The sequence below is a fragment of the Gadus morhua genome, chromosome 21 (genome assembly GCF_902167405.1).
Source record: "Gadus morhua chromosome 21, gadMor3.0, whole genome shotgun sequence".
Classification (NCBI taxonomy): domain Eukaryota; kingdom Metazoa; phylum Chordata; class Actinopteri; order Gadiformes; family Gadidae; genus Gadus; species Gadus morhua.
This window is the reverse complement of record NC_044068.1, coordinates 10,320,625-10,344,410: the sequence shown is the minus strand read 5'-3', so window position 1 is coordinate 10,344,410 and position 23,786 is coordinate 10,320,625. Positions and strand designations below refer to the sequence as shown.

At 45.9% G+C, this 23,786-nt stretch overlaps 1 protein-coding gene across 18 annotated transcripts in view; it reads right to left on the bottom strand.

The window, feature by feature from the left end:
• Positions 1-3,067: 3,067 nt before the first annotated feature.
• nrxn3b (neurexin 3b) overlaps positions 3,068-23,786 on the bottom strand; it is a 286,336-nt gene continuing 265,617 nt past the window's right edge. For 6 of the 18 annotated variants that reach the window (XM_030345338.1, XM_030345340.1, XM_030345331.1 and 3 more), the window contains 2 exons: positions 17,536-17,617; positions 3,068-6,329 (listed from right to left, as the gene is read on the bottom strand). In XM_030345338.1, coding sequence (XP_030201198.1) covers positions 5,233-6,329; positions 17,536-17,617 — 1,179 coding nt within the window. In that variant the 3' untranslated portion in view covers positions 3,068-5,232. Of the gene's footprint in view, positions 6,330-8,222; positions 8,842-17,535; positions 17,618-23,786 lie in introns of those variants that run through there. The other 12 variants (XM_030345339.1, XM_030345333.1, XM_030345337.1 and 9 more) reach the window with 5 other exon arrangements.

Below are 23,786 nucleotides of genomic sequence, written 5' to 3'. Positions count from 1 at the left end.
ACCCAGCCAGATGGATGTAGATAGTGGAATCTAATAGAAGGGTGTTAACTGTTAACTTGCATTATGTAGGCTGATATTATCAGCAGCCTCTCTAGTGACTTGAGTTGTGGCTGCACCATTTTCACATGACTGTTAATGTCAAAAGGTTTATCAGAACAAATGAAAATGCTTTATCGTGAACAACTCACTGTATGGATCGACTTGTAGATCGGCGTATTATTCTTGAAAACTTTCTAGTTCTGAAATTGTAGATTCTTGTTTAATAGAGTTATTAGCTCTAGTGGAAAAGTTACATAGTGCAGGTTTAACCATTTCAATATTTGGGCGCACTGACTACAAGTCCTGAGCCCTGTGATTATTAATGGCTATTTCTATATCAGATCATTGTAAATCAACAGGAGCTTCTGGGGTATGGGGCAACAATTATGATTAGGTATTTGGCTAGGCTCTGACACTCCCCACTATATGTTTAAGTCCTTATCAAGCCATGACTACAGTTAAGTTGCTATTTGCTGAAATGTACTATAGTTTGAGTTTTAATTGGGTTGTTCAAATAATAGTTGGACGACTTCTGTTGCAAATTCTGGATTTGGGGGGAAGGGGTGTTATTGGAATTTAATTATGATTATCTGACACGCCCAGTGCCTCCATGCCATTGGTTGGCCGTACATCTCATGCCAATGACTTCATTTTTAATAGGTGTGGGTTTTAAAATTTAATTTGGATGGGTCTGGAATAGGCAGTGTTTCTACATGTAAAAAAACTGGTGAGGCTAACATTTTTTATTCTTTTAAATGATGAACCAGTGTTAGTGACGTCACCCGATTATTTTCACAGTTGTGGCGATCTTTGTAGATGTTGACTCCGCCTGCTCCCGGCTATCCTGCCCAACACAGGACTGTATGTAAAAATCTAGTACAACATCTGACCTGTGAAGGGCATTCATACGCTAGACAGCGTCTAAACTGCCGAAATCATTCAACAAAAATGGTAGACCCCTTCACTTTTGTTAGTGTTTCTACTGGCTTTTCAGGCATACAGACATCCATCCAAACAAATTATGGGGCATTTTAATTTTGTTTGAAATTCATTTTTGGAAAAAGTTACAGCCCTAATATAATACAAATAAAACGGATAATTTTCCTAAAAAAGCAAAAGTAGTTCGAAATAGAGATTGAGCTTCCTTCGTTGGTCTTACTTAGTTAAATGTTGGGTATGGGATCTGCGAAACGTCAGCAGATTTTGAAAATACACAATTCAAATGGTCCAACCCCCTCTCCTTCAGCGCTGACTCTGACTCCACCCATTCCAAGTACATGGACGCGCAATCATGCACGAGCGTGAACACAGATGCGCGAGAGCGAGCCATTACTTAGTTAGCTAGCTCCAGTAGCTACCGCAGGATAACAACAAACAGAAGCTTGCTCTGGGTCATGAGCTTTGAGTACGTGCACGAAGGGGTCGTGCGGGGAGCGCAGTACGACCGTTTGATTGACGTACTTACTGTCCAATGCCAATCGGTGGGTCTGGAAATCATTGGCTGGAGTTTTTCGAGCCCTGCCCGTTCCACAGATGACTGACTTCTTTATTTTTTATGTCAGTGCTTCTAAATCAGTGGCTGTAAGTGGGTTATGATAGGGATTTCAAGTAATTTTGCAAAAATTGTCAAAAAAGAGAATTCCATACCCAACCTTTAAGTGTTCCATACCCAACCTTTAAGAATTCCATACCCAACCATGCTGTTTGTAGCCCTGGATTGGTGTTTCCCATTCTCCATTCAGCCCTCCACCCACAAGGACCTGCCAGGACAGCAGGCAGGTACTTGGGCCATCACAACCATTACAAATAAAAATATACTTTAACACTATTCAGTATGCTGGGCTTTTTGTTTTTTAACTAAGTGACTGTTCTCCATGTATCAGATACATATATATATTCAATTAATAAAGTACATTAGTGCAGCTTTTAATCTTTTATTGCTGACATCAAAACATTGCAAGAATGAAAGTATAGTTTTTAAAAGTTTTTAAACTAAGCTTCCGTAAACCTCAGAATAAAATGATACCACTGCAAACAGCTGTAAGAGAGCTACTATAAAAACCCAATATCAGTTAACCATGGAGTACACCTCCCATAGGCCTAAGCAGTGTCCTGGAGGAGAAATCAAAGAAAATAGCTGTGAAAGAAAAGATTCAGAATGGCCTGTCTTGGTTTAAAGCCCACTCGCCACCACGACAAGGCGCAGGCCAGCAGTGGGAACATATAAGGCTGGAAAAACATAAATAGACTGAAGAGCACAAGACATAAGGCGTTTTACCTCTAATTTTTCCTCCAGACGAAGGGTCTCAAATCTGTGCTCCAATAGATGATCTACCACATTCATGTTGTCGATTCTTTTTCGTTTGTGTGACTCCGGCATGTTTGTTAGCAAAGTTCTCCTTCTCCTTCTCTTCTTCGCTACCGGACTACCTCACGCGGCACGTGAGGTGAGGTGGGAGGACACTCGAGTCATGACTCATCACGTGCCTCATCCTACAACCAATGAACTGTGGAAAACGAAATGACGTTGTTGTGGAACGAACCATATATGTCCATGGCGGTCCCGGTGGGGCTAGCCCCACCAGGAAGTAAAATAATCTCCGTCCACTTCAACAGAGAAACACTGAGCATGCGCATTTCAATGTTTCAAGTCAAATACACATTGCATTTTAACTTATTATTTTATAGTACTTTCTGGGGAGATTATGTTTTAAATATATATATATATATATATATATATATATTTCTTGTATATATATATAAAAATACATATTATATTTTTTATATATTTAATTTTTTTAATTTTAATTTTCTTTTCTTTTTTTCTTGTGAGAGACGGTGGGGCCGAGCCCCACTTGCCCCTAATGACCAGTCGCCACTGGAGATGATACACTTTGTGTGTGTCTATGTGTGTGTGTGTGTGTGCGTGCGTGCGTGCGTGCGTGCGTGCGTGCGTGTGTGTGTGTGTGTGTGTGTCTGTGTCTGTGGTTTGGATTAGCATTGACCAGGCATATTTTTCACATTTGGAAACTTTGGGAACAACATTTTTTTATTTCTGGGAATTGTTTGGAGTCAAAATAGCGACAAGTAAATAACTGGTTGAAGAATCCACCAAAACAACTGAAAATGAATTAAACACAAACAAAATGAACCCACACACTGACCGAGTAGGCATGGAATGCAGTGAGAAAGAAAATGGGGACACAAATACATGTTAGCAAAAGAAGACGGCCTGTGACTACGAGATACAAATTAAGACACAAAGGATGATAAAACGCTGTAACGCTGTAACGAAATGCTGTAAAGACCGACAAAAAATGTGTAAAAAATAAATAAGAAATGAACAAAAACACACCTTTGAATCAATAATGTGCCAGCAACGTGTCTCAGCGTCCTCATCGTCACGTCTGCTTTTTATTCCGTTCGTCTCCAACGCTCCCTCGTTTCGTTAGATGTCCGATAAAAAATAAATAACATGAAACGTAATCTCTGTATATTTATGCGTCCTATTACGGTAATCTAGAGTGTTACGTTTATTGCACTGACAGCTCCCAGGAGTCAAATATTCATGCAACTCCAAGAAGCACCTTCAAGAGAATGATCTAAACTTCTAACACTAACAGTTTGTTCCCATAAACAATATTTCCCTGTGCACATCACTTGGTCCTGGTAAAATGTCAAATATTCGATTTCCATCACGTCTGTAACACCAACAAAACAAAAAAAGCCAATGATACTAAAAATGGAAGAAAATGAAAAAAGAAGACAAAGCTAATCAAACGGAAAATTGAAACGTTATGTACAAGATTGAACCTGCAAAGAACAACGACTATGGTGTAATAAAATATGTAAACATATTAGCTGTTTTTGACACAGTTGACTGTGACAACGGACACAAATTCACACTTGTTCACGCGTTCAAGTTAAACTTAAGCCAGGACTTTTTTTCTTCCTCAGAATGATGGATGCAAATCCATCTCTACCAGATACACATAATTACCAATACATTCGTCACAGAATCCCCAGTGTTTGGAAAGACAATGCAACAGAAATAAATTATTCTAGAAATAAATGATTTGCCTGTCTAATGGAATCCAAGTGAGAAGAAAAAATAAAGCGCTACCAAGTGATTTAATAGCATGTTGCACTTTGCATGGTGGTGAATGTCTTGTATGCTTTGACACCGTCTAGAAGATCTTCGGATGTCATGAATGATACTTATAATGAATAATACCACTACAAAAATGGAACTACATTGCTTGTTATAATCACTGGCAACCCTGGCAGGAAGTTACCCCTTCCAAAGTGCAATCGCACCAAAATTAAATGAACGTTTTATTTTTAATGAATAAAAATAAAATAATATAACAATACAAATAAATTATGCATAATGATATAAATAATTATACCATAATAATGATTTGAATTGTAATGATAATTCTTATGAACTAGAAATTAATATGACACCTTGAAGCCTATATCTTACCTCATATCCTTAAAAGGTATAATTAACGAAAAACCAAACACGAGTTATGATGGTACACTTTGACCTCCAACTTTCCCCCCCGACAATCGTCGTTTAATCAGCAAAGTCCCTCACATACACAGATGCCAGCACCACCACATCACATACACCTCACATGCATGCTCAGAATGGCCGAAAAAAATGACAGTGGTTGTATTCTTTACAGGGTTTACAATGGACAAAAGTCGCATGGATTTACACACCTCTGACAAGTCACTTGGGGGGGTTTTGTGTGTGTCGTGTAAGAGCGATGTTATCTTACACTGATAGATGTCTCTGACGGGGGTCGGTGGAGAGGGTTTCGACGGGGTGGGGGTATTACTCGGGACTCTGTGAAAATGTCTTTCTGTAGAATCCCTGTCCCGCTTTCGACTGCAGTCTTTCCCTAAATCTTACCTCAGCAAGAGCACGCCTACAGAAGCCATAGTCCCTTTTTATTTGGTGGGGGAAAAAAAGAAAAGGTTTCAACATCTCAACATTGCGCGTGTATCGAGTCCTCGAGAGAATGCTCCTTTGTGTTTTTCTCTCCTTAAATCACAGTTGCCAATATGGTACTGTCAAAGTGTTTATATCTTTGTTCCAAACAGTTTGATAGATATCTTTTTCCATTTACCGGTGTTTTCGCGCAGGGGTTAGGTACGGGGTAAGGGTGACTCGTGTCCCGGACTCTATACATAATACTCCTTGTCCTTGTCTTTGGGTCTCTTGCTACCGCCGCCGCCCTTGGTACCGCCTCCTCCGCCGCCTCCGCCTGCCGCCGCCCCCGCCTTCTCCTTGACCACGGCGCCGTTGCTCTGCGTGGCCGAGTTGCTGATGTAGTTGCGCGTCTCGTCCACCTGGTAGGAGCCCTCGTCCCTGTTCCTGTACTTGTACATGGCGTAGAGCAGGATGAGGATGCAGAGCGCGGCAGCCGACACGATGCCCACCACCATGCCCGTGGTGCTGCCCGACTCGCGGATCACCTCCGACGACTCGGGGGGCGCCCGACGCACCACGCCCGGCAACGTGGGCAGGGCGGCCGGGACCGAGCGCAGCATGGGCGACGTGATGGGCGGACCCCCGCGGGGCTTGGTGCCGTCGCCCCCGGCGCCGTCGTAGGCCGTGGGGAGGGGCAGCAGGACGATGTCCGGCTGCGGCGGCGGGGGCTGCGCCGGTGGCTTCAGCTCGCGGTTGTTCATTTTCCCGGCGGGCAGCTTGGGCGGCGCGTCCGAGGGGACGGCCGGCGGCAGCGGCGCTCCCCGGAAGTTGGGCGAGGGCGGGGTGGGTGTGGTAGTCCTACCGGCCCCCGAGGCCTTGCTCGGCCTCAAGTCTTTGGCCTCCCACTTGGGCGCGAGGGCTTTGTAGCCGCCGTCATAGGCTGAGGTGGTCATGATCTTATCTGTTACCAGGGAGAAGGTGGTGTAAAAATCCTCATCGTCAGTCGGGGGCAGGCTAGAGTCGAACGCCTCGCCAGAGCCAAACCCCGAAATCACCATGCCATCACCGACATCATCATCATCACCATAATCATCATCATCATCAGCACCATCATCCTCATCATCATCACCACCATCACCACCACCACCACCATCACAATCATGGCTTCCTCGGTCCGACACGCACGGTACCCCTGCCTCAGTGGCCAGGGCAAGGGATTCTTTGGTGGTCTCGATAATGGTGGGGACGGGGCGTAGGGTGGTGGGGAAGGGCATGAAGGGTGAAAGGGTGGATACAGAGGGGGTGTCTATGGGGTCCTCAATGAGCACGGGGATTACTAGCTCCCCTCCTGGAAGAAGAAACAGAGAAAGAGAAACAGCCAATTAGAAGGCAGGAATGCATTCAAAGAACAACCCCCTTCCCCGGCACACACACACACACATACACACACAGATAGAAACAAACACACGGACAGACGATCAGCAATCAAACACAAAAAGAAACGAAAAACACGCAGAAAATTAGGTGGAAAAAAGCAAAGCCCAAGGTAGTCGAGAAATCATATGAGGATAAACAATAACACCTAAAGAAAGAACTGAACATAACAGTGCATAAAAGATACAAAAGAGAAAAGAAATGCCAAACAACAAACAACAACAGAAACAGAAACGGACGAAAATGATAGAACAGCCGTACAGTAAGAACACAATCCATCAAAAGGCTTGGAGGGATGCATAGGGTTGAGCCACCTATCCCTATCCTCACTAACCGACGAGTGTCCAAATGGTGCTGGTGTTATCAGAGAGCCATCACTGATGTTACAGACTGAGCAAAGCACGATGGATCTAGAACAGGTTCGCGGTGGATACTATTATTGTGTACGGTCAGAATGTGGAATATGTGTACCATGTATAGGTGAAAGTCTGTGCATATAGTGGTATAGCGGCTTGATATAGTGCTGTGGCTGGCTATGATTAATAGCAAAGGTGACTGTGTTATGCTATTTCAGGTTTTTCCAAAGGGTCTGTTTGATTTATCATAATCCTGCAGTGCTTTTCAAAACGTTGGCCCAAATAGCGGGCCAGCAAAACACAACAGGCTGTTTTGCAATAACAGCCTGTTTGATAGCAGAAGCTAAAATATTTCCGAGCACTAAAGTACGATATTGTCTGCCTACAATGTAATTCATTTCCCATCGATTATACAATATATTTATTATATATATGTGAAACTATGGCACTATCAAATTAATGCATCTTTCTATGACTACCTCGTTTTACTTTTGGTTTATCATTTATATTTATTCCCATATGTTACGTGCTTTGCAAGCAGTGCGAAAGGACTAAAAACATCCTAATGATAAATCACACAGCCATTAAAAAACACCTAAAATATGCTTATGCACATTCATCAAAATGTGACAGCACAAATTAAAATCGCTGCTTGATGCCAGGCACCACATATAGGGTGCAAAAACATAACAATATAAAACTCTGTGGCTTGCTACATCTAGTAAGCACCAATAGGCTCCCCTATCAGCCCTAGCCTCTTGCCTTTTGACCCCTAAATAATCACGAAAATGGCACAAAGTTACCAGGCAGTTCAACGACACCTGAATGTGCTGAGGCTTCCAATATCTTACTCGAGTCTCAACTCCTCGTATGAGCACAAAGGTTCATAGTGAGTTGTCTCACATGGTAAGATATCCTTGGATGTGTGGTGTTGTGATCAAGTGAAGTCTGAGAATTTGGATATTTGCATATCCATGCGCATCCATGTAATTATCTTTTTTTTGTTTTAACAATGTATGACCTTAGGAACTGGTGATATTTTGTTTGGTGGCTACAAAGCGTGGGAATAACATTCAAATGTCAGTTGAATCTGCATACTCTCATGCCATGGTGGCTTTGCTTAAACATAGCAGAGGCTCACAAACAGGGCGCTACAAAGAGATGCACAACCTCTCGGAACGGAAACGGGGAAAGAAACCCGAAAGGACGGAAAACGAGAAAAGAAAAAGCAAAACATAAAATAGAAAAGGCGATGCAAATAGATTCCAGAGTTAGAGCAACCATTGTCAAACATTCACAGAAATAAAAGCAAGAGGTAGAGTTATCCAGAAAGGGATTAGTAAGGATAGAAAAACGGAAAAGAAAGTCAGCTTTGAAAATCATAAGAGCCTACGAAAAAAAAGTTTTCAGAGAAGAAAGGCATACCATCAAATTTTATCAACTTACATCAACAAATTGCCCGCATGATTTTGGCAGGAGGAAAAAAAATGTTTACAAATGAAAGTTGTGTAAGAATGCTTTAGGATAAGTAAGGTTAGTTTCTCTTTTAACAATTTCTAATAAATGATTAATTATTCTTCTTTTTAGACAGGATGACACAGGGAGGTAACAACACATACATCCACACATCATGACATGAAAAATAATCTTCACCATTCTGTTCAAGGTTATAATATTTATGTTTTTTTTCTTTAAATATTTATGTTTTGTATAAAAAAGAAAACTGTACACCTATGAAGTTTAATAGATACGATTCTTTAAATTCTCTCCATAAATATCTACCTCCAAATCGGATAATAATATTTCCGTTTTTTCCTCCCCTGTTTGGGTTTTAATAGCTTTCAACTTTAATCTTGTCCGTTGCTCACGAACAAACTGACGTATTTTTGTACATATTTTAGAATCTTCACGTAAAAGGGGGCGGGGTTGTGAAACGAGGGAGTGGGGGTGGGGGAGGGGCCTATGAACATACTAGGAAGGAAATGAGAGAGATGGAGGTGAACGAGTACATCAGTTGCCATGTCCATGTAAAGGCGGCACGAAGCGGTCGGACGGCATTAGAGCTTTTGGCTGTAAGGAAGGGATGGGGGATAGACAGACAATGAGCATATACATGCCCATCAACAGAAGAGAACAGCACTCTCAACAATGACAGTTTTTTACAGACCCTAAGCTGCAACTTTTTTACCATGCAAAAATTAAAGTCCAATTCGGTCAATTTTAGTTTTAGTTAAATGTTCTTGGATAGCTGTCTGATAAAAAAGAAGGTTTAAAGGAGATCAGTTTAAAAAAGCTAAATAAAAGATTCATAGTACTTAGGATAAAAGTTGGAAGTCTTCTCTTTTTTCTAAATGAGAATAATAATTTTTCTAATTCAAATATGGGTAGATGTTTTGATACCCAATAAAGAATATCATCATAAAAACTTAAATGACTCATTTAAAGAGAAAAGAGCAAGATTTAATACTAATTTGGGAGAAACAAAATCATCAAAACATTAGTGGTCAAAAATTCTAATGTTAGAAAATAAGTAAACAATTCATTAAATGAACAGATAGATAAATAATACCCATATATGCATATTTGCATATATGTACAAAGACAGAAAATAAATCAATAAATTAAATTTGCAAGCAATAAAAAAGAAAGGCAATATATTTCTCACACACTATCAAAGATGGACAACCAGAAGGCACACACTGGGTTGAGTCAAGTGAGAGAGAGAGAGAGAGAGAGAGAGAGAGGGTGGAGTAGGGATAGAGAGAGAAACGGAGGGAGGGAGGGGGAGTGAGAGAGAGAGAGAGAGAGTGAGAGAGATAGAGAGAAGGGGGGAATTTGGAGGCAAAATGTCCCACCTTCGTTGAACTAATAATAAAGATACTTATTATTAGTTCCATTTCATGATTTGTCTTTCTCTTGTTAGTAATTTGCCAAACACGGGACAGGGCGTGCAATCTGGATGTACGTCTGAGTGAGCGAGGTTGTTGTCATTTTTATTTTGACTTATTAGACTCTAAACAGGTTATAGGTTAACGCATGCATAAGTAAGTTGCATTTAGGGAGAGTAATTTACAGTAACCATAACAGCAAGCTTGAGTCCTGGTTAAAGGGGTTTTCAGAGGGATTAAAGGTTCATTTTAAGGAAGGTTACTGCGACCAAGAGCTGTAGGATATTGTCAGAAGGAACCGGCCAGGGTCCATTTGTCACCCATTATAACAGGGTCAAGTGTTTCACCAGTGATATATAACTGAAATCAAGTGGCGTTTAGCCCCCCACTGACACCATTAATCAAGGAGGGGTGGCGAGGATAGTGCAAGACGATAATAATTATATATATATTTTTTCAGTTCATTATAAAACAGATCAGGGTTCATAACCAACAGCCTTGGCATGGCAGGGGAGTACAGTACAGGGACAGAGTTCCACAAGGAGGGGCCTGTGGTTAAGGTCGACCAAGATTTAAGGCGGTGTGAGAGGAGCCTTTGACCAGACCAGCAACCAACCCCCAACCCCACGCCTCATGTGGACTTCTGAAGTCAACGTGACGCCGTACATCTGGAGGTGCAGGTCTCATCGATCATAGATACTATTGACAAGTTTAGACTAGAGCAAAACTATTTTCTCTTTTTACTATAACTACCAAGCCCCATCAGTCTTTCATATGTTATCTTTTAGCTATTTGTTATGTTGTATCTCTTTTCTGTCATGTGAATTGGGACGCTACGCGGGCAAAGTCTAATCTCCTTCGGGATCAATATCTAGTGAATGTGATTGCCGTTTCCGACGCCGTGGGACCGTGAATAAAGATACAGTGAAAGTTTGCTCGATCAAAACTGGGCGATGGAAAGCGGAGGGGTGAGCTTATCATCTTAAATACTCTCCGCTGACAGTATGCCGTTAATAATTATATATAACAGCACGCGAGCAGAGTGCGTGATTGCCCCTTTAAGTGTTGTGCGGTTGCGCTGATGTACGCTTCAGTCGGTCGGGAAGGCGAGAAACGCCACTGCCTGGCTAAATAGACAGTAGCTGTCTCTGCCGTCTCTGGGGGTAATTGATTAATCCACAGCACTATTTATCTCACTATGGCCCGGTTGTCGCAGCATTGTTTGCGTCCCTTCACTCTGCTCGCAGAGCTAAACGCTGTCGAAGGAAAACCTGTTGCTCGGACGACTGCTGTGCGTTGAATAAACCACCCGCCTGCCCTGGATCGGATCGGGGCACATTCACACTCGGGGTCTCCAAGCGACCGCCAATGCAGAGGGGCGTGATGTATGAGTAAACACTTTAATCCTGTGTAAGCCCCTCGAAGCAAGCACCCCAAACATCTCGCTGTGTTTTTGGGAGCAGACAAACAGAACGATCCTCTAATGGGTTTGCTGGGGGAGATGGAGTTTGTTTTCCTCGCCCCAGTTGGGTCAAGACCAGCACAGGAGGGGATTTTCTCCTTCGGAGCTTCTCTTTTTCCTATTCAGAGATTCTACATTCGCCACATCTCGCCAGTAGAAGTTCCAGTCGATGTTGTTTGGAAGAACTCCGGAGAGGTGTTCTTGACTTCAAAGTTCCCTGGCCTCATCTTAAAGAACGTGTTGGAGGAGTTATCTCGCAAGAGCAACATCAATTTCACGGAAAAACGAACTGATAGCGAAAACGGTTTATCAGTGCAGATCTATGTTCATGTCACAAGCATGGACCGGGGAAATGAATCAGTTGAAGATATATTTAGCCTCTTTTGATCATCCCATGTAAAGCGCAAAGAGCCTGCAGAGTTATCCGTGGGAATGCCTACGTTGGCCTTTGAAGCGGGAATTAAGCAATCAAAGATGGCCGCGCGCCTCGGTAACTGACGACCTCAGCAGCTCTGATTCCTCTCAAATGTACAGATCTGTTCAAGCAGCAGTTTCTCTTTCCCTCGTCCTTTCTCTCTGCTATCTCTCTCTCTCACTCTCTCTCTTACTCTCTCTCCCCTTCCGACTGATCCCCATGTCCATCCCCTCGTTTGCTGAGGCTTCTGAACGGCGATGGGGGGGGGGTGGGGGTGGGGTGGAGGGCGAATGAATCTCACCAGGGGTGTCGAGGGATTTAACCGTGTGACTTCATGAACAGGAAAGGCCAGCAGCCGTGGGATTGAAACTCATGAGTCAATAGGATTTTGATGCCGCAAAACGTAGGTGTGCCGGCTCGGGGTAGGGTGGGGGTAGAGCCCCTGAAATCTCATTTGGCCTGCGTGCGTCCTCGACCAGATACACACTGTTTGCACGTGCATTCATTCACCCTGGCTCCCTCACTCATCCCTGCTCGCAGACACAGTATTTCCCGAGATAGTGACACACGCTTGACTCTGGGCTTGGCCACCGGAGTCGGGGACTGGGGGGACGGGGGACTCGGCTGGGATTATACTCTGAACAGTTCAATGATTGCGTTTTTTTTTCTCAGTGACAGTGGCATTTCATAAGCTGTTCTATTCGCCTCTGCTCAGGGATAGAAGATCTCCTCTATGCACGCGACGGCCGTGACAAGTGAGACGGTGCGGCTGTCAATTTCCGCAGCTTGTCTCGAGGTGCTGTGGATGTTGCACAGTTAGTGAAGGGGTAGTGTGAAACAATCTATCCTTCCAGTCAAAAGGTACTAGGTTGGATCCCCAGTGTTCGCATAATCTGTAGGCATCCTTAAGATAAGTAGCCTTAAGACAAGAGCCCCTGAACTCCCATGGCTCCTTAATGAACTGTATCTGGATTCACTGCAATCGCTCGGGGCATTAGCGTCTGCTAAACCACTGAACAGTATTTCAAGTAGCAACCGTTAGCCATTTTGACGAAGCACCAGCCGCTGCAGGCACGCTAGGTTGTACCGATCCGATGGCTTTTCAGTAGCTGCGGTGCACGCTAGGTAGCTCCGAATCCGTCACCGCGTGAGCACCCCGTACCCCGGGTTTATTAAATCTCCGTCTCCGCCAGCAGGCCCTGTCAGACGCTCCATTTGCCAAAACATTAGGGGCCACAAGTAGGTGGTGCGGCAGACATATGTCAGCCGGATAACCTTTAAACCCATCCACAGAGGTCCCTGTTAAAGTGACAGGCCTGACGGGGGGGGGGCTCATCCCGGTGCTGTGCTTCACTCTCAGGGCCCCCACCCCCCTTCTCCTTTCACGTGTGGAAACCTCTGGTGAAACGCCGTTACACGGATGCACACAATCTAACACGAGCACTCTGCTCCTAGACACTTGTCCTCCGCCGGCTAGAGTCGCCTTATCGAAGGACAGATCTGCCAGCGGATTACGATCGCTTGTAACCCGTGAGGTTCCTACGACCTTCGTCTTTTCTCCGTTTTGGTGATTGAACGCTTGAAAGAAGCCCTTAATATTTAACTAGCATACCTTGAGGAAGACTGCTTGCAGCGATTGTGTTTTGAATCGTTTTGGCGGCACTCATACTAAACTACAGGACTGAACTAAATTGAACAGAATTTATTTGTGCACATCTTAATGTTGTTTTTGTGGATCATTTATATTACTGGGATAACAGTTGCATCTTTTATCTGGTGAGGAATATCCCCATCATTACGTTTGAGAGCTGGTTTAGTGGTCTGGTCCTCTGCACACCCCATACGGTCTGAACCAGCTTGTGGAACTCAGGAACAACAACACATAGGCTCAGAGACAGTCTGGAGACACACGAGACGAGACGAGACAGAGACACACGGACAAGACAAGCCGATTGGCCGACACAGACGGAGCACACAAACACACACACATACACACACATGCCCAAGCGGACACAGAAAGTCATTCATGTGCCAATCAAACACAGACACAAGGACACCGTGCAAGCACTGGGGTGGGGGAGGGGTGGTGGGGGGTGGGTAGGGCGGCTACCAGGAACAACTGATGGTAGGACCACCGATGTGCCTCAGAACGACGACGACAACAACAAACGACAACACATAACATTCTATAAGCCAACGGCATAAAGGGTGGGGTTGTGTTTTGGGGGGGTTGGGGGCAGCCTTAGACACATGGTTGGAGGAGAAGCAAACAGGATGGTTGCCTGTGGTTTCTCATGCAGTAGCGAGTCGACATTAGCACTAGCACTAGCGATAGCAGTAGCATTGGCAGCGTAGGGGATGGGCGAGAGGGGTCACAAAGACACAGAGAGAGGTAGATAGAGAGAGAGCGGCACTGGGGGGGGTGGAGGGGGTGGGGGGGTTGGGGGTTACGTCAGTTAGTATTCTGGCGGCTACGCGGCTACACAGTCCAGCACAGTACGCATGCCACAGACGGGTAGACCTCTACCTCTACAGATAGAATAGAAAAACAGATATACTTTGTGTGGCAATAAAATTCTTTTTTATGCCATCCGCATTCATAAAAAATAAAACAAGACATGTATATGCAGAGAGGAGAATGGAAGGGGGGGGAAGGTGGAGTTGGAGTTTAAAGGGTGGAAGGGGAGGGGGGGGGTGGAGGTGGAGGATGTTTTAAAGAGGGAGGGGTCAGGACGGGGGGCAACCATTCTTTCAAACACAACTTTCTTGAGACAGAATGGTGGGGGGGAGGGGGGGTTTGGGAAGGCAAGGGGGGCTTCACGGCCCCAAATAAAGGGGGATGGCAAGAAAAGATTTTGTTGCCGTTTTTCGATTTTCTCCCCCCTACGGTCGTATCGAGCAACGAGGATGGCGATGAGGAGGAGGAGGAGGAAGAGGCGTTCGGTTTTTGGACGCGCAGCGAGGCGACATGAATGGACACGATGATGATGATGATGATGATGATGATGATGAGGACTTTGGATTTCTTCAACAACCAAAAGTTCATGCGGCAACAAGATGAGAGGTAAGAATACTGAGGTGGTGGGGGGAGAGGGGGGAGGGGAGGGCCCTGCTTGTTGCTCGGATGACAGATGATGGTAATGGAACTTTATCGACGATAATGCAGAAAAAAAACAGAACAAAGAACCAAGGTGAACAGAACATCAATTACACTCACCCACCCCCGCCCCCATCCCCACACACACAGAAAGAAACGAATACAAATCAAAACCAAATCATCAAACGCCAAATCAAAATGACACGCACAATAGCTTCAACTCAAAGGAGAATGTATGAGACGATGTTGACAAAAATAAATAAGAAGAAACGACAACCATAACGTCATGTCATGCGGCTGTACTGCACACATACAAACACACACACACACACACACACACACACACACACACACACACACACACACACACACACACACACACACACACACACACACACACACGGAAGCTGGGTGAGGAATGAGGATGTGAATTTCTGTGTCCTCAACGTGGTGACGCGTTGTCATGGGTACGGTATGGGGTGTGTATGACGTATGTATGACGTATGTACTTGTCATGTGTGCGGGGCCACTGTAGGGGAGGGTACCGTTTCGTCCTGTCGTCCGGTTATTACTGCTAAAGTTGCCTTGCACTTTAACATGAGAGAGAACGCTTGGGTTTGCTTGGCTTATCTGGAATAATAATTTAAAAAAAAAAGCGCCCACAAACTGTCAAATGTAATTTCATCTCTAACGCCTCTGGAAACGTACGCTCGTAGATAAAGTGAAACCTAAATATTGCGAAGGGGAAAATTACTTTTTTCCCCGGCTGCCATCTCATCAGTTACGTCGGGGATACAAGAATATATGTATAAATATATATATATATATGGGCGCCACTTGCAAAAAAACAACTGTCGGCGTGGTTTGATAAGGCTTCAAAGCTAAAGCGAGTTCCTTGCACATGAGAGGCGGAGAAGAGGCCAAATTAATTATTTGACTCAGACTTGACTATTTCTCCAGCGCTCCGAAATCCCCGGCCCCTAATGAAGAGGCGAGAGAGACGGCGCCGACTCACGTTTGATTTCGTCTGAACTCAGATAACAAAAAAAAGTAGGGGGGAGAAGGGCGTGGGCAAACCCCTAATCAATTATTTTAATTAGGGTCTGGCGGAAAATCTGCATTGCCAGCGCTATCGCCCGCTGTGAAAATTGGACATATGTTTGGTGCTAAGCGGTGGCATATGCCGCGTCAATTAGCCGGCCTCTGATGGCATTCTGAAGGACAGCGACGCAATTAAAAAACGCCCAGGCTGGTAATGATGGGGCGACGGGGCCCTTGGGCGGGAATCCTCTATCCCATTAAGGCTCTCTGGGTTCAGACACACACAGACGCACACCCACAGACACACACACACTCTAACAGCGTACCGGCTAAGCCTCTCTGGCAGGCCGCTGGGCATCCAGGTGATTGACGGATGAATAATACAACTTTCTCCAGCCAACCAAACCCAAGTTTTCCCTCCAAAAAAAAACGTACCAACCTTTGTGTTTTTAACTTTTTATATATATCTGTGTGTGAATATTTATTTATATAAATATTTATTATATAGTGTATTTACATATATATTTACATATATGTATATATAAATATATATATATATAAAACGTTATTTCTGCCACACTTTTTTTTGTTACTTCTGTGCACTGTAGTGAATCGGAAATAAGAATCACTCTGACCTGGTGTCCGTGTGTGTTTGTGTGTGTGTCTGTGTAACTCTATGTGCAATCGTACGTTTGTGTGTTTGTGTGTGTGTGTGTGTGTGCGTGTAAAGGAAGGAGGAAGGGGAAAGGACAATGTGCACAGAAATTCGAGGATATCTGTTCTCTATCAGAATGTTTCAGGTAAGGCAAGCCTCGGACAAAGAAAAAACAAAACAGGTACAAACAGGAGAAGAAGAAGGAGAGCAGGAAGGAAGGAAGGAAGGAAGAGCGAGAAAGAGAGTAGGGGAGGAGAGGTGGGGAGAGGCCTGCTTCACGTCACTGTATCTACAATGCCGTCAGCGCCGTTGTTCCCGAGAGGAACTCAAAATGTATCCCCTTGTTGAGGACGCAAATACACACGCACAGCGGCAGGGGGGGGGGGGGGGGGGGGGGGGGGGGGGGGGGGGGGGGGGTGGACCGCGTACACCATGGATACATTTTGAAGCATCAGTGCAGGCCACATGGGGCGTGATGTTAATTTTGTACTTTGTCAATAAAGTTTTGTATCTTTCTTTTTTTTTCCGCTCTCCACCGAACGCTGAGAGCGGACAAAATTAGCATCAACGCCACGCCATGTCTGCAACCAGCGGCCCCATAGCTCAGTGTAACTTGTGTCATTCAGTGGGTGGGTGGGTGGGGGGGGGGTTAGGAGAGAGAATTGTGTGGTTGGCCCTCAATACAGTGTAGTACTACTACTATGCTGCACTTCTACTTGTACTGCACCGCCCCTTAACTGCCCTGACTGTGGGCCGTGCGCACTCACGTTACTTTGAAGTGCAACGTTGAAACAAAACAACGCTTTCCATATAAGGGCGCGTTGAGGACGTATGCTCTAAAACAAAATCGCTGCGGGGAGCATCCCTCCCCCATCCAGCGTGCTCAGAGCTCTTTAAACGTTACTTACACCCAGAGAACGCCCCACGCTCCGCAGGGGTGCGGGTAGGGGAGTACATCTTTTGGTTATATTTCTATATTTCAGTGGGCGGGTCTTTTGGAAGGGGGGGGGGGGGGTTTGGAAGTTACACGTGAGGTTCCCATGGGACGTGATGCTTAGAAGGAGGTACTCCTTGGTTGCAAATCAAAGACAGACTGAGAAAGAGACAGAGGTAGAGAGAGGCTGAGAGAGCAAGAGAGAGAAGAGGCAGAGAGAGGTGGAGATAGACTGGGTTCTGAGCAAGCAGAGTGAGACACGCCCATCCCACCTGTCTGTCCAGAGTCACATTCCTCCAGGTCTTCATCGTCGCTGGAGCACTCTGCCGAAGACACGATGTCATCCGTCGTCTGCTGGGGAGGACACACACCACGCAGGGACACGCACGCACGCACGCACGCACGCACACGCACACACACACAGACACACACACACACACACACACACACACACACACACACACACACACACACACACACACACACACGTATGGACACACAAACACAGACACAAACACACACGCACGCAAAAGCACAAACGGAGACGGATTATCATTTAAAACGGAAATGAAAGATTCTGCAGACAGGCAATAATACGGAGAAGTGGAGATGCAACCGTAAACCTCCACAGACCGGCAGACATATATAAAATTGTCAAATGCAATATATTACATCAAGGCCCTTCACGATAAATGTGCACATATTTATTAGTTGATATTCAAGCCAGTTAGGGGAACCAACCACACACACACACACACACACACACACACACACACACACACACACACACATCAACGCAGATGACACATCCATCAGCAGTCTGCCACGGCCGGTACCTGCCCTCTGGCTTCTCATCGCTCTCTCTGAGCCAATCATATTTTACCTGTGTACGCCGTTCTCTCAGCCAATCATATTTCACCGTGCTCCCCACACTCAGCCAATCATATTTCACCTGTGTTAGCCATCATCTCTCTTTATGTGGCTTTCCAACTCCGCAGATAATTGTTTTCCTTCACTCTGCACCCGGGCTGTCGGCCATCATTTATTCAACCCCACCCCCACCCCACCCCTCCACCACCACCACCCCCACTGCGCCAATAATCAATGGGCACCGCTGGGCCCAGACCCACCCCTGCAGATCAACTGCGTCCCCGGACACTGATTTGTGCCTTGATGGGCGGTTAGGGGTGGAGGGAGTGGGGGGGTTAGGGTTGATGGATGAGGTGGGGAGGTAAGTGTAGGGCAGAGAGCCTGTTGTGGTTGTGGTGGTGGTGGTGGTGGTGGTGGTGGGGCTGAGATACTTGGTGGTGCTGGTGGTGGTGGTGGTGGTGGTGGATGAGAATGTAGGCTTGAAGTTCTAGGGGGGTAAGAGGTGGTGGATGAGGTGTGGAGGTGAGTGTGGGGCGGTGTTTTGCAGAGTGGTGGTGGTGTCGGATGAAGGTGTAGGGGGGAGTGGTGGTGGTGGTGGTGGTGTTGGTGGATGAAGGTGTTGGGCAGAGTGGTGGTGGTGGTGGTGGTGGTGGTGGATGAAGGTGTTGGGCAGAGTGGTGGTGGTGGTGGTGGTGATGGTGGTGGTGGTGGTGGTGGTGGATGAAGGTGTAGGGGGGAGTGGTGGTGGTGGTGGTGGTGGTGGTGGTGGTGGATGAAGGTGTTGGGCAGAGTGGTGGTGGTGGTGGTGGTGGTGGTGGATGAAGGTGTTGGGCAGAGTGGTGGTGGTGGTGGTGGTGGTGGTGGATGAAGGTGTTGGGCAGAGTGGTGGTGGTGGTGGTGGTGGTGGTGGTGGTGGTGGTGGTGGTGGTGGTGGTGGATGAAGGTGTTGGGCAGAGTGGTGGTGGTGGTGGTGGTGGTGGTGGTGGTGGTGGTGGATGAAGGTGTTGGGCAGAGTGGTGGTGGTGGTGGTGGTGGTGGATGAAGGTGTTGGGCAGAGTGGTGGTGGTGGTGGTGGTGGTGGATGAAGGTGTTGGGCAGAGTGGTTGTGGTGGTGGTGGTGGTGGTGGTGGTGGTGGATGAAGGTGTTGGGCAGAGTGGTGGTGGTGGTGGTGGTGGATGAAGGTGTAGGGGGGAGTGGTGCTGGACGAGAGTGCGGGGTGGAGGTTACTTGGGGGTTTGAGGTGGGGGTGGTGCTGGATGAGGTGCGGGTGGGACCAGAGTGTCAGGTGGAGGAGGGGGTATCTCAGATGACTCACACACTCACCACTGGGTGTTACCTCGCTCCCCCAGCAGTACCCTTCCATTCTGATTTATCCTCCACCCCTCGCCCCCTCCACACCGCCGCCCCACCTGACTCCTGGGTGGGCCTGCGGAGGGCGTCTTGCACGCGTGTGGCGTGTGTGTGTGTGTGTGTGTGTGTGTGTGTGTGTGTGTGTGTGTGTGTGTTGAGGGGTGGTGGGGGCAGCCAGTGTTTATGGCAGTGGATCGGCAGGGCGATAAAGCAGGCGGAGGGGTGGTGGAGGGGGTGAGGGCGAGAGGGGGCTCGGGTGGGGGTTATGAAATCTGGAGCGCTGATTGAGTTTTCCGGAGATGCCCGGAAGTGCGGCTCTCTAAATAATATTGAGTCTGACAGATTAATGAAACGCACAACCCCCCGAGCACACACACACACACACACACAAACACACAGACAATCACACAGACACAAAGAAACACACACGCACGCACACACACACACAAATCTCCCGATGTAGTCGCAGAGCCCAATGTTATGTTGGCCATCTTTGTATGCATCTGTTATGCATAGAACTATTATTATTAGTTATTTAACTAATTTTTGTTTGAATACTTCCGGGGTTCTGGGGCTTTGCTCTGATTCGAGGCCGAATGCTGCGTCTCTGATTCAAAAAGAAAAAAAAAATTGTGCAAAAAACCCTGAAAAACGGTGTAATCTAAATGGCTGGGTAATACAGCCCCTTCGGTAAATACGCGAGGAAGATAAACAAAAAAAAAAAAGTGTCTCGGTTATGTTGGGCAAGGTTACAGAGACGGAGAGCGAGGAAGGGAGAGACACACAAATAAACAGATAGAGAGACAAAGAGAGAGAGAGAGAGAGAGAGAGAGAGAGAGAGAGAGAGAGAGAGAGAGAGAGAGAGAGAGAGAGAGAGAGAGAGAGAGAGAGAGAGAGAGAGAGAGAGAGAGAGAGAGAGAGAGAGAGAGAGAGAGAGAGAGAGAGAGAGAGAGAGAGAGAGAGAGAGAGAGAGAGAGAGAGAGAGAAAGTGGAGAGAAACTTCAAACTTTGTTTTGGCAATTTCAGGTCTTACTGCTCACAACCTCACATCCTCACCCCCCCATTAACTGAAATAGTAGCCAGCCTACCGCACCCGTGGAGAAAATCGGAGCACAACATTTCTTTAAACCTAACCTGCAGCTGGGCGGGCTCGGTCAACCATGATTATCATTTTTATCGACTTTAATGAACAGTATCCAACCCTATGGTTCATTTGCCGTAGGAAAGGAACTTTACAACCTTTTTTGGGACGTATTGACTGAGGGGGAGGTGCAAGCAGGCAAGGCCCACACGACTTTGATGAATCTTGGTTGATCATTGGACTTAACCCCTTGTGACCTGCAGCTTCCATAGAAAGACAACTGTTTGTTCAGTGCAGTTATTGCAGGGATCAGAGGAGCTGTAATAAACTTTGTATAAATAACTTCTGTCTCCAGAGTATAACACTCATATGACCAAGGTACACACATACACACACACAACACACACAACACACACACAACATACACGGTACATGAAGTACAGAAGGCCATGCCACGCCACCCACCACACTGTTGCACTGTAGAAAAGCTCGCCATGAAACTTTGTCTGAAGATTGTTTGGTCTGTGTGTACTTTTGTACTTTGACTTCAGATTTATTCTGGTGCTCTATTGATATACTCAGGCTAGTGTGAGTTTAGGTGTGCCTAGTTTGGCAGGGTGTTCTTGTTTGGATGTTTCTGGCATTTCTTTGTTTTCGGATTACATCACCCGCCTCCTCTTTCTCTGCCCATGTGTGTTCTACGCTGCACACAGACCCTATATAGAGGAAGTGGGCGGCTGTACGTACATGTGTGTATATATGTGTGTGTGGGCATGTGTGTATGTGTGTGTTGACCTGCTTTTGTTTGTTTCTCTGGGTATGGGAGTCTTGTTTGTGTTTGAGTGAAAAGTAGGGCAGCAGGCTAGGCCACGTAGTCGAGTTCCATCGTGCCAACCCCATAATTGATTATAACTTAAAGTTGCTGTAGGTACGATTTAAGAGCTATTCTTTAGTTACATTTTTTAGAAATAACCATCCATCAGGTGTTAATGATTTAAATGCGGTTTAAGTACATCCTTTAAGATGTGAGTGCGCCTGCCTTCGTATGAAAGAAATTAACATCTTAGACGATCCCGTCTCACTTTGGACCAATCATGGAAGAAGCGCCCTGATTAGCCGGTGTCCGTCTGAAATGGGGAATCCATGTAGACACCTGTCAATCACAGGCGTGTGAACTGCAGCACTGGCAGAGGGACATAGGGCGGTAGGGAGGGAGCCGAAAGAGTGGGGACGACTTTTTTGTGGTTTAGTTTCAAAATCCTTGCACACTGATAGAAACATATAGCATGGATGGCGTGGCAGAGAGAGACAAAAGAAAGAAAGAGGGGAAGAGAGAGAGAGAGAGACATGCAGATTGTGAGTGGGTTCGCCTATGTGCGTGCCATCAATGTGAGGCCTGAGACAGGGGCGAGGTGTTTATGATGCGGTCAGAAAGCGGGGGCTACTGAAACTGATTTCACAGCTGGGGAAATCCAATACTCTAGTCTGAATCTCCGGGGTGATGTACCCGATTGAGTGATTTCTCTACGAGAGTAATTATTCTGAACAAACTTATTCCGTCGTTGTGTTTTTTGGTTATATCCAAAAATTGCGGGGATTTATTCATTTAAAGCTGTTGAGGCCGAACAGACTGCATTGTATGATGTGTGTTTGTGTGTGTGTGTGAGTATGTGTGTGTGCATCTATGTCCTGTGCGTTGACACATATCTAAAGCATGCAGCTTTGCATGGTATACCCACCCTCGTGTGCCTTTTCTTTCCGAGGAAAATAAAGTAAAACAAAACAGCAGAAACTAGGATACCTGAGTCTGAAACCCAGACGTTCCCTCCATCGCTGCCAACCTGAAGTTTTGAAGCGTCCAGAAAACAAAACAGCACTTTAAACCTCCCTGCCCAACCCGATCGATCGGCAGACTTCATTAAAATAGCATTTGCGTCTGAACACTTGAGCACGCCAACTAAAGGGATTAAACCAGAGATCAATACTTGATCGAAGGACAGCTTCCTAGGGGAATGGAAAAAAACTGAACGAACCAACACACGCAGGCTTTTACTTTCACGGTTGCTCTCAGTCTCGCCGTCTCCCCCCTTTCTCTCTATCTCCCGCTCTCTAGCTCCTCTCTCGGTGTGGCATCTGTGTCTGCTGCTAGGGACGCCACCGACGGCATCCAACAAACCACGAGCAATTACCGCCGAAAAAAACTAGATTGAGTTGTTGTGTGTATTTTTTTGCACCGCTAATCACAGCTGACCTCAAACGTGACAAAAGAAGCGGAGGGAATATTTAATTGGCGAAAAACATGCAGATTGGAAAATAGCTTAACTTTCTCATTACGCCGTCGAAAATTGTGTTTAGCAGCGCGTGGGCCCTGACATGATTGCTTTTGTTTTCGCCGCCTCTGTGTATCCAACAGTGAACGTTTACGAACGCGTCGTCGAGGTACATTGTCGTTTAAACGAAGCACAGTCAATTCATTCGAGCAGGTTGACGTCGCCACCATATTTCCCCCCTCGCACACACCTGTGTTGGATTCCGAAGCGTGCAGCGCTGAAAAGACTTTTAAATACAGTAGCGACAGACTAACCCACCACCGTTCAAAAGTTTGCTTTATGCTACCAAGCACACATTAATTAGCATTTCCCTGGAGTGAAAACAAGCCAGTGTTTTAAAAAGCACACGAATCACATGCATAAAAAAAGCATGCGTGGACGTCACGTGATGACTTGCGGTGCTATTCATCTATTTCAGGAAAAAAAATAAGCGTAGATGTGCTCGGTGAAAACGTTCTGTGAGAACGGCCTGTGAGCAAATGTTCCAGTGAGTCAAAGTCAATGGACTTGATTTATCTTATAAAAGCTACGCTCCACTGGTCTTCAGCGCACTCTATACTCTCACTTCACATTTCTCTCCACTCTACACCATACTTTTTCCTTACAGTGACTTACTGCGACATCAAGGCTTGGACAGAGCCCCCCCCCCCCCCCCCAGGGTTAAACACAGTACATTAAATATAATACCGTCTGCTTGTATTTCCGTAGCGTGGGCTTGAAAAGCAGAACCGCCGTAGCATGTTGAAGTACATGTGAGAGGGAAGTTGGATGATGAGACAAAGGAGAGAAAAATGTCTGCTGTGGAGCGTATATACATATACATGTATTTATATACCGCCAGTGTCAAATAGAAGGTAATTATGTAATAATGTGTGAATAAAAACCTATAGC